We start from the raw sequence: 13075 nt of genomic DNA on the forward strand, positions 1-13075 counted from the left end.
AACATTCATTCAGTCCTTTTGTCTCTCGTGCCTGTGTCCCAGGCATATTCTCCCCTGGATGTGTGGTGTTGAAGAAGACAGACATGGCGGCCGCCCTTCCAGCTCCCAGTACACCAGATAGATCGTGTATCCTCTGTGCTATGGAAGTTCTTTCATAGAAACTCAAAGTTACAAAAACAGAAAGCTTCACTAGTAGTAGAATGAAAGGAACAGAAACAATCATGTGGGGTTGTTGAGTTTGTCAGAGCTGATTTTTACCGTAGAGTCCTGGGTCATAGAGCCCAAGGGATACAAGTTCCCAAGTTAGGCCAGCTCAGTGATATTGGATGTTGCCATGGTGACAGAGAGGGATGTATTCCCCCAGGGGACTTGACAGCATATCTCCAGAAGATGTGCTGGTTTGTACCGCAGCAGGTGAGCATGGCCAGTACGTACCTGCACTTCCGTGTTCCAGACCCGGTGAGATCCTCTCCTGTCCTTTGACCTCATGAGAAGGGGGTGGGGGTCCTGCCCATTTTACAAATAAGATTCAAATTCAGGTTGCCTGATTCAAAGTCTGTCCCTCTTTCTACTACCATTGGAGCCCATCTAGTGTTGTTTCCCTCCCCCTACTTTGTTGAGGTATAATTCGTAACTTAGAATTCATCCCTTTTAAGGTGCACAACTCAGTGGGTTTTAGTATATTCAGGGTTGTGCCAACCATTATCACTAATTCCAGGAAATTTTCTTCACCCCAAAAAGAAACTCCAACCCCAGCCCCTGGCAACCACTAATCTTTCTTTCTTTCTCCACGGATTTCCTTATTCTGGGCGCTGCATATACATGGGATCACACAATGTAGGGCTTTTTGTGGTTGGTGTTGTCGATGCTTTAGTGCATCTCAGTTCACCAGACATTTACTGAGTAATAACTGCTGGGCTCTGGAAAACGAAGTTGAGGAAGGCTGTTAAGGGGGGTCAGCACCGAGTGGTAGGTATGGGCGAAGAAGTGTGCACAGACAGTCTCCCCGAAAGCCAGCAGGGTCTCTGGCCCATGCTGAGGCTTCCACAGAGCTTGAGGGTACATGGACTACCTGATGGTCAACTCCTGTCCTATAGAATCATAAAGACACCAACCCTCTGGTAAAAGATGGTCCTTCCTTCCGCTTCCCAAATTTGCCAAGCCCCTTCCTTCTTTCCTCTGCCTGGAAGACTGCAGGTGTCCCCCCTGTCTCCACTTCCCACTTCCCCTGGCTCACCCCTGCTTATCCTGCACGGCTGGCCTGGCGGGGCTCGTCCTCCGTGAAACTCGCCTGGTCCGACTGGAGTAGCCCAGGCTACTCCACTGGGTGGTCTCTCAGACCCACGCTTCCCCTTCGTGGCGTGTACCACGGCTGGGGCTCACTGATAAGGCTGTCATTAGTGTCCTTCTGGCCCCTGAGGACTGTGAGGTCTGTTTTGTTCAGCCTTGTGCCCTAGAGCCAGACGTCCTGCTGGGCACCTGATACCCGTGTGGAACACAGACGTGGGTGGAATGGAATGGCACTGATGCTGAGTGAGGAGACTCCCCAGTATCTTGTACTTCAGGGACACCGAGATCCGTTTATTCCCCTTTTGAACCCTCCAGTCCCACGCTGCCATATTTAGGGTAAAGTCAATCCCAAGCGTTTTTTCCCTTAATAAAGGCCTGCCTGTCTCCTGCCTGCTCTTCTGTCAGCACAGGCCCGACAGGATGTGAGTATGATTTCATCAAAATAACAATAACCCACTTGAGGCACTTGATGACTGTCTCTCTCATAAAGTAAGTCATTTTTTTGGATCTTGTTCTCCACCTTTGTAATAAAGCCCCACATGACTTTGCTGAGAAGGTGGCTTGCCTGGACCTTGCATTGCCCTTGTTATTTCTGATGACGCTGGTGGACCTGTGATACCACATTCCCCTCTTTCCGTTCAGTGGAAAACAGCATGGGCAGGACTCGCCTCGCCCTCGGATGCTGCCCCATCAGTAAGCCTGGAGAACATTTGCTCAGGACGATTCGATGTCCTGTGGTCAGTAGTGCACCTGATGAGATGCTGTACCCCAGAAAATTGCCAGCTGAAGGACATTATTTGTAGGTTTTGCTCTTTGGTCTGTTCAGTAAGTCAGTGGCTCAAATGCAGATGTCATGGATCATTTCAGACTCTAATAAAAAATCATGCCCCATGGGGCTGTTCCCTGGGGTTAGAGAACAAAACAACAGTGCAACTCTCCGACCTTGAACCCTTGAGTCCTGGCACGTTTTTATAGGCTGCGGGCCACAGGCGATGTGAAGATCTTCTCCTTTTAAGGAACTCGATTTAATCCCGTTAATTATGCCTTGTCTTATTTTTCCCTCCCTCCCCCTATGATCCCCTGTTTTGTTTCTTAAATTCCACGTATGAGTGAAATCCTGTGAAATCAGAGAGGGAGACAAACCATAAGAGACTCTTAACTCTAAGGAACAAACTGAGGGCTGCTGGAGGGGAGGTGGGGGGGGGGATGGGGTAGCTGGGTGACGGGCATTAAGGAGGGCACTTGATGGAATGAGCACTGGGTGTTATCTGCACCTGATGAATCCCTGAACTCTACCTCTGAAACTAATAATACACTATATGTTAATTAATTGAATTTAAATAAAATAAAATTTAAAAAAGAAGAAAAAAAACTAGGCCTTGCAACCCCACTCAGGAATTCATGATGCTATTTGCCTCTAAGAGGTATATGGAATCCAACAAGATTGGAGATTGACAGTTCAGCATGATAGCAACCTTCAAAAGAGTCCTGAATTTCTTTTGTTAGGGGAGGTTTTCCATTGTGCTAGAATCTTCCTGGCAAGAATAATCCATAGACACAGTTGAAAGCACCAACATGCACATATACATGCACATACAAAATGAGGGTTGTTGGGGCGGGCTGCTTTCATGGGGTCTCTGTTGGGCATCAGCTGAATGCCTTCTTGGGCAAGGGGCTGCCCCCCCACCCCCGGTGGAGAGAGCTGTTCTGCCTGCAGATGCCCCCCTCTATCCCCCAACTTGATGAGATGTTGGAGGGATTGGGATTCTCAGAGCAGAAATCTGTTGAGTTGCCAATCCTGGTGTACAATAAAATGTTTTCTTTACTTTGTGACTCCAAAGTGTATTTCTTCCCTGGGAAATGACTTTCGAGGCAGAGACCCGCACACCCGATGAGTTTCAGTAGCTCACCAGCTGCTGTACTGCAGGCCTCCAGCGGGAACTTGCTGAAGAACAAGAAATCACAGCCCCACACCAGGGTATCTAGATCCTATAGAGATGGCTGGATTTCTTCCAGATTCTAGAAGAGATTTTAGAATTCAAGAATGCAAATCTGAGTTCATGCGATGCGCAGGTACATATTAAGGACTTAAGAGCAAATCAAGGAAACATGTTCAGGGGATCTTTTCGTCCCAGAAATGAAAAGATCTGCAGAGGCCACCAAGATCTATACCTCCAGCGTGGTTTCTCTTTCCTTTAGTCTCTCAAGGGGGTCCAGCAAGCAGACCACTCGCTGCAGTAGGTGAGAAGAGTGCTTTCTAGAAAATGTAACTGGCCACATTTGAATGCGTTGTAACACACTTCTCCCATTTTGCTCTTTCTGCCTAGATTCTTTTGTTGGTGGAGTCATTGGCCTCATTTTTGCATATATTTGCTACAGACAGCACTATCCTCCTTTGGCCAACACAGCTTGTCACAAACCCTACGTCAGCCTCCGGGTCCCGACGTCGCTGAAGAAAGACGAGCGGCCCACAGCTGACAGTGTGCCCAGCATGCCCCTGGAAGGTATCACCGAAGGCCCTGTATGACTAGGGCCTCAGGAGGATGGACGTTGAGCCCAGGGCACGCTCTTCCACCCCGGCATCGTAACACAGCAGAAGAGGTTTTCTGTAGTGTGTTTCTCATCCGTTGTTTCTCAAAGTTCTCCTTCTGCTTCCATTTTGCTGGTGGTATTCCTGCTACTTTAAATGTGTCTTCTCAACTTTCTTGAATTTGCAAAGGAAGGACGCAGGAAGAATCTCAGAGAGACATATGGAAGGAAGCCGCAAGGACAGGGCGGGTGTAACTTGGTCCGTTCCTTTACCTGCAATGTTCACTGTTAACAGCCACCGTCCTATGTTTTCATGGTCGTAAAACATAATAAAACCTCCCACCTGGTGTCGGCTGTCCAAGGCAGCAAGAGTCCTTCAGAGACGTGGGGTGTGTCACAGCCGAGGCTGGGGTGGGGAGCGGGTCCAAAGCCAGCTCTGGCCGTAGATCATTCCAGGTGCTGAGCTTTGGATGCTTTCCGAAAGGTCAGCTTACCAGGGCATATGCCCCTGAAGTGGAGCTGAAGTTTGAGGCTACTGCCTTAGTATTTCCAGGGTTTTTGAGTCATTGGATTTAGAAGGAAATGAGACGAAGGAGAGCACACAGAGGCTTTCACCAAATACACTGGAAACAAAGAAGCCCGAGGGCCAGGATGGAGAGGAGGTCTCTGCGGTTGTCTCCTGGCCGGGGGGGCACGGTGTTCTTCCCAGGGAATGGCTGGGTGGCCTCTGGAAGTAAGCAGCAGCTTCCGGGGAGGAGTTTGGCCCTCTAGGACCTGAGTTTTGCAGGACTCTGCGAGAAGTCGTCTTCTTCGAACAGTGGCGCCTTCCGTCTCCGGTCTGGCGGGTGGCGTTTCAGCGTGGTAGCAGGGCTCTGGTAGAAAGGACAGGGACAGAATCAGGAATGCCCTGTTCTGGCTCAGCCGGTCGAGAGCCCTCGTCAGCCTGAGAGCAGAGCACGCTGCTTGCTCCTTGGCCACTTTGTTCTTTTCAAGGCAGTGAGCCTTCCCTCCATTTGGTTCTGAGCAGACACACACGTGGTTCTCCAGGTCCCTGGGCCTGCTGTGAAGGGCAGGGGGCATTTTGTGTCACCTTGCAGCAGCTGCTGTCATAGTCTCCAGAAAGACTCATGCAGCTGTACAAATTGTCTGCCTGAGTAGCTCTGGGCTGGGGGCGCCAGGGAGACCGGCCAGGGTATTTCTGATCCGCTGTCTACACTGTGGGAGCTCAGCCCTGGAGTGCACACACCACCTTGTGAAGACCTTTTACAAGTGAGCCCCTGTGCTCACCCCTCTCTGGCTGCAGTCCTTCCAAACCGGGCTCAGTGCAGAGCTGTGGGGAGACCCTCCCCCTGTGGGGTGGGGGGACGGAGGGCTTGAGTTGGCTTTCATCCAAAGTCAGACTCTTGATTTCTAAAAATTAAAGCAGTAACACCCATAAGCAACTTTGAAAACAGATGTGATATACTTCAGAAGCTAAATCATAGCCATTTATAAGACATAATTTTAAAATCCAGAGCTAAAATTCATATAAAACTAGAAAATTAAATATTCTGATTCAACTAAACATTTATAATTTTCAAAAATAGTCAAATATAAAAACGCAGGAAAAGGATCCTTTGCTACTATTTCAACAACAACAACAACAACAAAAAACCCCAAATCAAAACCACCCGCTGTAGTTCAAATACTTCTTTGATTCTGTACTTACCAGAGCTCTGCTTGGCAAGCAGGACAAAAGTGAGAGTTACAATTCATTACTGAGGACTTAAAATTCTGGGCCACGAAACATAAATTTAATATAAATACTTCTATTTACAGATCAATGAAGGGATTCTGAAAAGTAAAAAAGAACAGAGCATCATTAATGCCGATAATTGAATGGAAAGTCCTACTCCACGGGCCATGTCAAAGCTTTCGTTAAATTATAAAGTGACAAAGGACACGATAACATGAAGCTATGGCAGGATTCTTAGGAGCCATAATTCACTGGGTCACTTCACAGAAGAAGAGTGTTTTCGTGGATCCATATATGTTAATTTCGTGCTCTCCTAACGTGAAGGCAAAGTAACACCATAATGCACTAACGAAATGGCACTGAATGGAGGCATTTCTGCCTGCCCCGATCTCTTCTGGACATGAGGGGTTACTAATGCAGGCTCACTGGCCAAGCAGGTGGCACCCTGGTAGTTGTGGTCCGAGAGATGCTTCTTCCTTCACTGAGTGAACCTGCTCAGATCAAATCAGAGACCAGCAGGCACAGGTCAGATACCTGGAGGGACTAGGGGAGGAATGACCTGAGGGAGCAGGTCAGGATGTCGGGAGTGGTGGGAGGCTTGCGCAACGAAAGAGCACGCGCCCCAGGTAAAAGGCGCTGGCTCTCTTTAGTTCCAGGTTGCTGCCAGGTAGGAAGACAAGCCCAGAGTTGCCAGGTCTTCTGATTTTTCAAGAGAAGTCAAGAATCTGCATTCTCATGTAAAAATGCTTGATTTTACATCAGAAAGCTATTTCCACTGAGATGCTTTAGGATGCAAGTAGTAAAAAACCCAGCTGATAGCAGCTTGACCAGTAGGGGTTTATTAAATTTATAAAAGAAACTGAGAAGTAGGGTCTCCTCTTAGGGAGACCGGATCTTCACTCTACGAAGCTTGAATTAATATTACAGTAAATTTCACTGTTGGTTTTTATAAGAATTCGTATGTCCTAGAGGTGCTCACAGTAAGTCATATGTTGCTGCAGTGGGAAAGGAGGACCGGCCTGATGCAAAGGCAGCGTCGGGTTGGTGGGGAGTGAGAGACGTGTGGCCCCCCGCCCTACCCACCCCCCCCCCCCAGGAAGGGAGAGGAATCAGAAAGGGGCAGGGAGCACGTGGGATTATTAGAGAAAAGCGTGGAATTAGAAAAAGCCACAGAAAGACTCAAAGGCTCGGGAGCTTCTTAAGGATTGCGCAGTGTTCTGGTTCACATGGAAACAACTCTGGCAAAATAGTTCTTGTACCTGTGTGCCAGGTGCAGAGGATAACCTTGAGCTAGAGAGGGGGATGTGTCTGCAGAGAGGGCAGCACTGGCTTCAGTGAAAGGGGAGTTTTGTGAAGTGGGCAGCCCAGCCTTATGTTAAAATGAGAGTCAGACCCCCTTTACTATGCATTTGTACAACCCCCCCCCCCCCCCCCCGGCCCCTTCCTGCCCTCCCCCCCACACACCACACACTGGAGATTGTCTGAAGGTGCAGTGTTTTCATAGGCCTCACCTGGGCCTGCTGCTGCCTGAAACGACTTCAGAGAACATTCTGATCTTCAGCTGGCCATCCTGGACTGCCACGTTACTCTACATCTGCACCTGGACCCAAGAAGGACACCTGGACTCAGGGCTCGCTGCTGACAGCTCAGAGGGGAAATTTAAACTGAAGAGGGGTCGCCTATTTGAGGCTGACTTGAACAGGTGCCCACACGACACTGTATTAAGTTCCACACACATAACAGGTAAGAGTCGGCTCTGGGCTGTGCTTGGGTTCAAGTCTAGCTCAAACACCTCTGCGAACAGGTCACAAACCCCTTTAAAGACTCAGTGTCCTCATGGGTAAGATCGGGGTTTTGTGAGGATTAAATGAGGAAAGCATGTACAGGAAGTGCTTACTTAGTGCAGGGCTTGGTACATAGTAGGTGCTCAGTAAGTGTTGGTTGCCGTTGTCCAGTGTGGGCTGTCACTGTGTTGTGTGAAGCGTGGGATGTTCCACATGAGTGGATTTTCCTGAAAAATAGCATCAGATGTCTTTCTCACACGGTGACCAGTTTTGCTTAAAATCTTTGCTCGATGAATTCTACACCCTGAACTCTCCTCGCCCAGAGGTTGCTTCCTAGAATATGACCTTTGCTCGAAGAACCTAATGCCATGATTTGAAGAGCACTTGGATACTGTATAATGGGTAATAGCGGGGTCATTCATACAATTCCTACCACTCTATAGATGAACAAACTGGGGATCAGAGAAGGCAAACCATCTGCCAAAGGTCACACAGCTTGCAAAGGGAAGACCTTGGCATCCATGCCTGGGTGACAGCAGAGCTGTGCTCCTTGTGGCGCTGCTGAAGCATGGACAGTGCTGTATCTGTGCAGGAGGAAGGGCCAGGCTCCTGGGGACCGGACGCCTCAGATTCCGGGAGAAGCAGAGAAAGCAGAGGTGGCCTGGAGGCCACAGGAGGCCCTGAGGGCTGGGCTAGCAAGTGCTTTCTTTCCCCAGGAGCCTCCAAGTTGCCAGATGGACTTCCAGAGCGGCCGGCCATAGGCGGATGACCAGAGAGAGGCAGGGAAGCAGGTTCTCAGGGGAAGGGGTGTCTCACTACCCAAAGAGCTGAGCCAGGATTCCTCAGCCCAGAAGTTGGGGGTCTTGTCCAGCCTAAAATCTGCACTCAGGGAAGTCCATCCAGCTGGTGACGTCTGCGCACCACTGTGACTGGGGTGTCCTGCTTTCTCCCTCATGAGATGATCCCTTTCTGCCATGACTGCTCCTCAGACAAGCCTGACCTGCTTTCCTTGTGTCTCTGGCCGCTGACCGCCCTTGTAGGGCAGGACAGCCATCAAGGCCCGGAGGCAAACTCCGACTCTGGGTGGGGGTGGGGGTGGGGGTGGTCCTGGAGGGCTCAGTGCCGGGTGACCGGGGGCCACGGGCTCAGGGGGGTGGGCCAGGAGGGGCTTGAGACAACGGCTGCAGGAAAACCCTTGGAGCGGAGGGAGTGAAGAGTAACAGCATCCCTGGCTCCCACTCCCCGAGCGCTCACTGTGTCCAGGGCTGCCCCGGGCGGCCCCCGCGTTCTCTCAGCCGCATGCAGGGCAGCTTTGTGGGAGAGGCTCCGTTGCCACCCCGCTGTGCTGGTGGGGAAAGGGAGGCCCAGAGAGGTTCTGAAACCTGAGCTGTATCACACGGCGAGGGAGGATTTGAACCCAGCAGTCTCCGCCTGGGTGGAGACTCCAGCCTCCCCAGTGTCCCCATCAGCGGCTCCCCTGCGGGTGCGTGTCAGAACAGGGAGGGCTGACGTTGTTGTCCATCCGAATGCTTAGCTTCCAGAATACCGCTGAGCTCGACCTCTCTTCTGCGGTCTCCTCCTCTCGGGCCCCCTTGGAGGGGAGGCTGGTCTGTGGCTTCTCGGTCACTGTCACGGAGGTTCGGGAGGGAGCAGGGTAAACACAGAGGCTCGGCTGCTGTGTGTCCGGCCACTGCCGCTTTACTCCGGCAGCAGCTTATGACGGGTCCCTCCTCTGCAGACTGTGTGCCTCGAGGGTGACAGCCTCTGAGTCCTCTGTGTCCCCAGCTCTAGAACGCACCCGGCACGGAGTAGAGGCTCAGGGGGAGTTTGCTGAATGAACGAACAGCGCGAAACAAAATAGGGCCCCCTTCCTTCACTGCATCGCCTTCTTCACGTTTTGCAGTCCCTTAGAACCTCATCAATAGACTTTTGTTCCAGAAGCAGCATATGTTCCTAGGACAGTGATATGCAGGGGAAGAGGAAGCTGGGAAATCACTAGGGGATGGAAATTTGGGGAGAAGTGGGGATTGGGGGGACAAACAGCCCAAGCCGAGGATCCAGGCTGGGGTCAGAGGAGCCAGGAGAGAGCTTTCCAGGCTACAGCTAACTGGCCCTGGCCCGAGGGCCTCCCAGCCCACTGAGCACTGTCTCTACCCTTGGAGCAATGCTGGGCAGGGCAGGCCTCAGGTGACCCAGGGCTGAGACCCTGCGGGAGGCAAAACAAATACCTGGGCAACCATCCCGGTCATCCACCCAGGGGAGAGGCCGAGATCCTGTCTTGCATGCCCTGAGGGGCCCCTCTCTGGGCTCCATTCCCCCATTTCCAGCCTCAGCTTACTCCCAGCCTCGCATCCGGATTTCCTGGGGCCTAAGTCATAGGCTCAGGCTGGGCTGTTGTACCGTAGTCTCACCCTCAGGGCTCACTGATGGCCCCTTGGGGCAGATGCCCATCTCCAGAAGAACCAGTGTCCCCTACAGGTGTTCTCAGCAGGTGGCCTGAGCACCAGGCATGGGGAAATGGCCTGGGGAAATGACTCGGCGTATCTGGACCAGAGAGGCATTGGGGGTTCGGAGCTTGCCCAGCCCACTGGCTTCAGGTAAAGACAGCCTGAGTCTGATCTCTGGTTCAACTGTAGATGGTGGCATGACAGGGGTGTAGAGGGACAGGGGCCACTGTTCCCTTTTTCCAGGTCCTCATGTTACCTGCACATGGGGTGCAGGTGGGTGGAGATGGTTTCTCTGTCCATCTGATTACCGATCGCTAGGTGTTACCCCAGAGCTCCTGAATTACAGTATGCGGTGAACCCTCACCTGTGAGCGATCCTCAGGTGCCTCCAGCGGAAGCCCCTGCTTCTGTCTCCTTTCCCCCTGATGGACAGAGTGGAGAGGAGACTAGCCTATGGGGCTGTTCTTGGGGTGTCCTCCACCCCGGGAGGGAGGGGTCTCCGAAATGAGGATGTTTGATGTGGGGTTGGTATTTCGCAGTCCGTGCTGTGTGTTCATGCTGTGGGACTGCTCTCAGCTCGCCTGCCTCAGCCAGACCCCCAGACATCGTCCTACTGGTTTCCTTCCTCCCATTCCCCTCGTCAGATCCTTCAGCCACTCTTCTTGGACCTACCCTCAAAGTACGCCCCACATCCACTCCTCCCCACCTGCACTGTTGCCACCTTAGTGCAAGCTGCTCTCTCCCTGTTGTCATGTTCCTCTCCGTCCCCAGTCCACGTTCCACTCAGGAGCCAAGTGCGCACCCCGTGCGTGCGTGCATGTGCGCGCGTGTGTGTTCCTTTTCATTAAGGTATTATTTACATAGAAGAAACTTCCCCGATATTAAGCGTGCAGCTTGTTGAATTTTGATCATTGTAGACAGTTGTGTAACCGCCACAATCAAGATTTAGAACAGCTTCCTCATCCCAGAAGCTTCTTCTTGGCCCTCTGCTCCCCACGCCCTCCTCCTGTCCCTCGTGCCAGGTGACCACGGATCTGCTTTCCATTAAACTCTTACCTTTTATACAACGTCAGCTAAATCCCATCACACAGTACGTTGCCTTTTGTTTCTGACTTCCAGTTTTGAGATTCACCCGCCTCATTGCCCATCTCACCCCTTTGCCTAAGATGAGGCTTCCTCTCCGTTCAGTAACTAGCTGGACGGGGTCTTGCCTCTGCCCCCACGTGCCCTCTGCACCCTCAGCTCTGCCTCAGCTCCTCCCTGCCTCTCTCTTCAGGGCTCGGCTCAGACGCCCCCTCCTCAGAGCTCACTTGCCGAGCCATCCCCCCCAACTCTACCACACACACACTTATTTTTCTCCCGTATTTTCTTATTTAGTTCCTTCACGTCACAACCATATATTCTTATACGTTGAATTGTGTCCCTCAAAATGTGTATTCTGAAGTCCTAACCCCAGTACCTTAGAAGGTGACCTTACTTGGAGACAGGGTCTTTACAGAGATAATCGAGTTAAAACGAGGTCAAAAGGGTGGGCCCTCATCCAATAGGACAGGTGTCCTTCCTTGTAAGGGGGCCAAGTTTGGAGACAGACATACACAGAGGGGAGACCACATGGAGAGGGCTATCTGCAGGCCGAGGAGAGAGGCCTGGAACACATCCTTCCCCCCCCCCAGCCCTCAGAAAGAACCAACTCTGCAGATACCTCGACCTCAGACTTCCAACTTCAGAACTGTGTGTGAGACAAGGCATGTCTGTTAGGGCACCCACATTGTAGTCTGGGTTCCCGCAGCCCTACCCAACAAATATTTTGTCCCCTCTTTCTGCCCTCACCAGAGTGTGGCTCTCATGGGAGCAGAGATTCCCCTCTGTCTCCTCAGTTCTGTCCTCACCGCCTGGCACAGCCTGGTACAGAGGGGGTCCTTGACCTGTTGCTGAATTAATGAGTGGGCACCTCTTCTTGTTTTTTCCTCACTGTTGTCTATAAGGTTGGCTCATCAAGGTTTGGTTACCTACTCAAGGTGACACAGCTAAAAGTAAGAGAGTTCCTGATTCTTGGTCCCGCATCATTTCAGTGACTCCATAGTTCCCCAAGAGCCTTCCTGAATAAACATCTACTTGCCCTTCCTTCTTGGAATGGTTATTCTCTGAAGATGCTTCAGAAGGTTCAAAGCCTTCTCTTTTGGGCTGTGGAGACAGATGCCAAAACTGACAACATAGCAACCAAATCCAGACACCTAGAAGGAGTTATTTACCTTAAACAAAGCAAACCAACCAACTTGACTAAAGCCTTCTTTTCTTAGTTAAGTATTGACCATCACACTAATTTATAAAGCAAACACCCCAATCCATCGTCATTTAATTTATTAGAATTTGATTTACAGAGATCTTTCAAGAAGCTGTTTCACACTCTGAGCTGTAGGCTGGTTGATTAAAACATATCTGCACAGCAAGAGGCATTGGCTAGAAAGGTCAGGAAAGGAGAGGCCAGTGCAGCTTTAATCTGGCACCCATAGAGCTGTGAGCAGGCGAGTCCGAAACACAGGGGGGCGAGCGTCTGGACAATGTGGGCCAGCAGGGCATAGCAATGATATTCTTTCTCTAAGTGGCTGAGCCGTGAAGCGGGTTTGCCGTAAGACAGCCCATTAAATGAAATCATTTTTTCTAAGTTGCCTCAATGGCGTAGCTACCGCTTTAATGCAAAATTAGTTAACTTTGGGGAATAACAGAACAGCTAATTTGCAGTTCAGCTCTGGTGTGTTCGAACTCTTGCTGTTTTCTTTTTTAGCGGTTCCTTCTCTGTCTCTGTGTCCTTCAGAAGTATCTTTTCTGGGACTCTGTGTATCGCTGTGTGTCTTTGACTGCCACCCTCTGTCCACTCTGTCATCTCTCTCCCCGCTTCTGGCAGCATGTCTCTGCCTCTTGATGTTCCTCTCTCTCTCTCTCTCTCTCTCTCCCTAGCCACTTTATCCGGCCACATGTGCTGATGGGCGGTGAGCTTGGCAGGCTGCGGGGAACTTCATCAGCCTCCCCCACACTGAAAGCTGTGTTCTTTTTTTTTTTAAGATTTTATTTATTTGCGAGAGAGAGAATGAGAGACAGAGAGCACGAGAGGGAGGAGGGTCAGAGGGAGAAGCAGACTCCCTGCCGAGCAGGGAGCCCGATGCGGGACTCGATCCCGGGACTCCAGGATCATGACCTGAGCTGAAGGCAGTCGCTTAACCAACTGAGCCACCCAGGCACCCTGAAAGCTGTGTTCTTGTGTAGAACAAAACAGCGCTGCGGAGAGTAAAA

General features: G+C 51.1%; 1 protein-coding gene across 1 annotated transcript in view; it reads left to right on the forward strand.

Annotated features, from left to right (window-relative positions):
- PLPP4 (phospholipid phosphatase 4) overlaps window positions 1-4015 on the forward strand; it is a 115884-nt gene extending 111869 nt beyond the window's left edge. Inside the window, exon 7 of the mRNA XM_035030358.1 lies at window positions 3618-4015. Within this exon, the coding sequence (XP_034886249.1) occupies window positions 3618-3817 (200 nt within the window). The 3' untranslated portion in view covers window positions 3818-4015. The remainder of the gene's footprint in view (window positions 1-3617) is intronic.
- The last annotated feature ends 9060 nt before the right edge of the window (window positions 4016-13075 follow it).

Source organism: Mirounga leonina, unplaced genomic scaffold (genome assembly GCF_011800145.1).
Source record: "Mirounga leonina isolate KUSES-001 unplaced genomic scaffold, KU_Mleo_1.0 Mir_114, whole genome shotgun sequence".
Taxonomy (NCBI): domain Eukaryota; kingdom Metazoa; phylum Chordata; class Mammalia; order Carnivora; family Phocidae; genus Mirounga; species Mirounga leonina.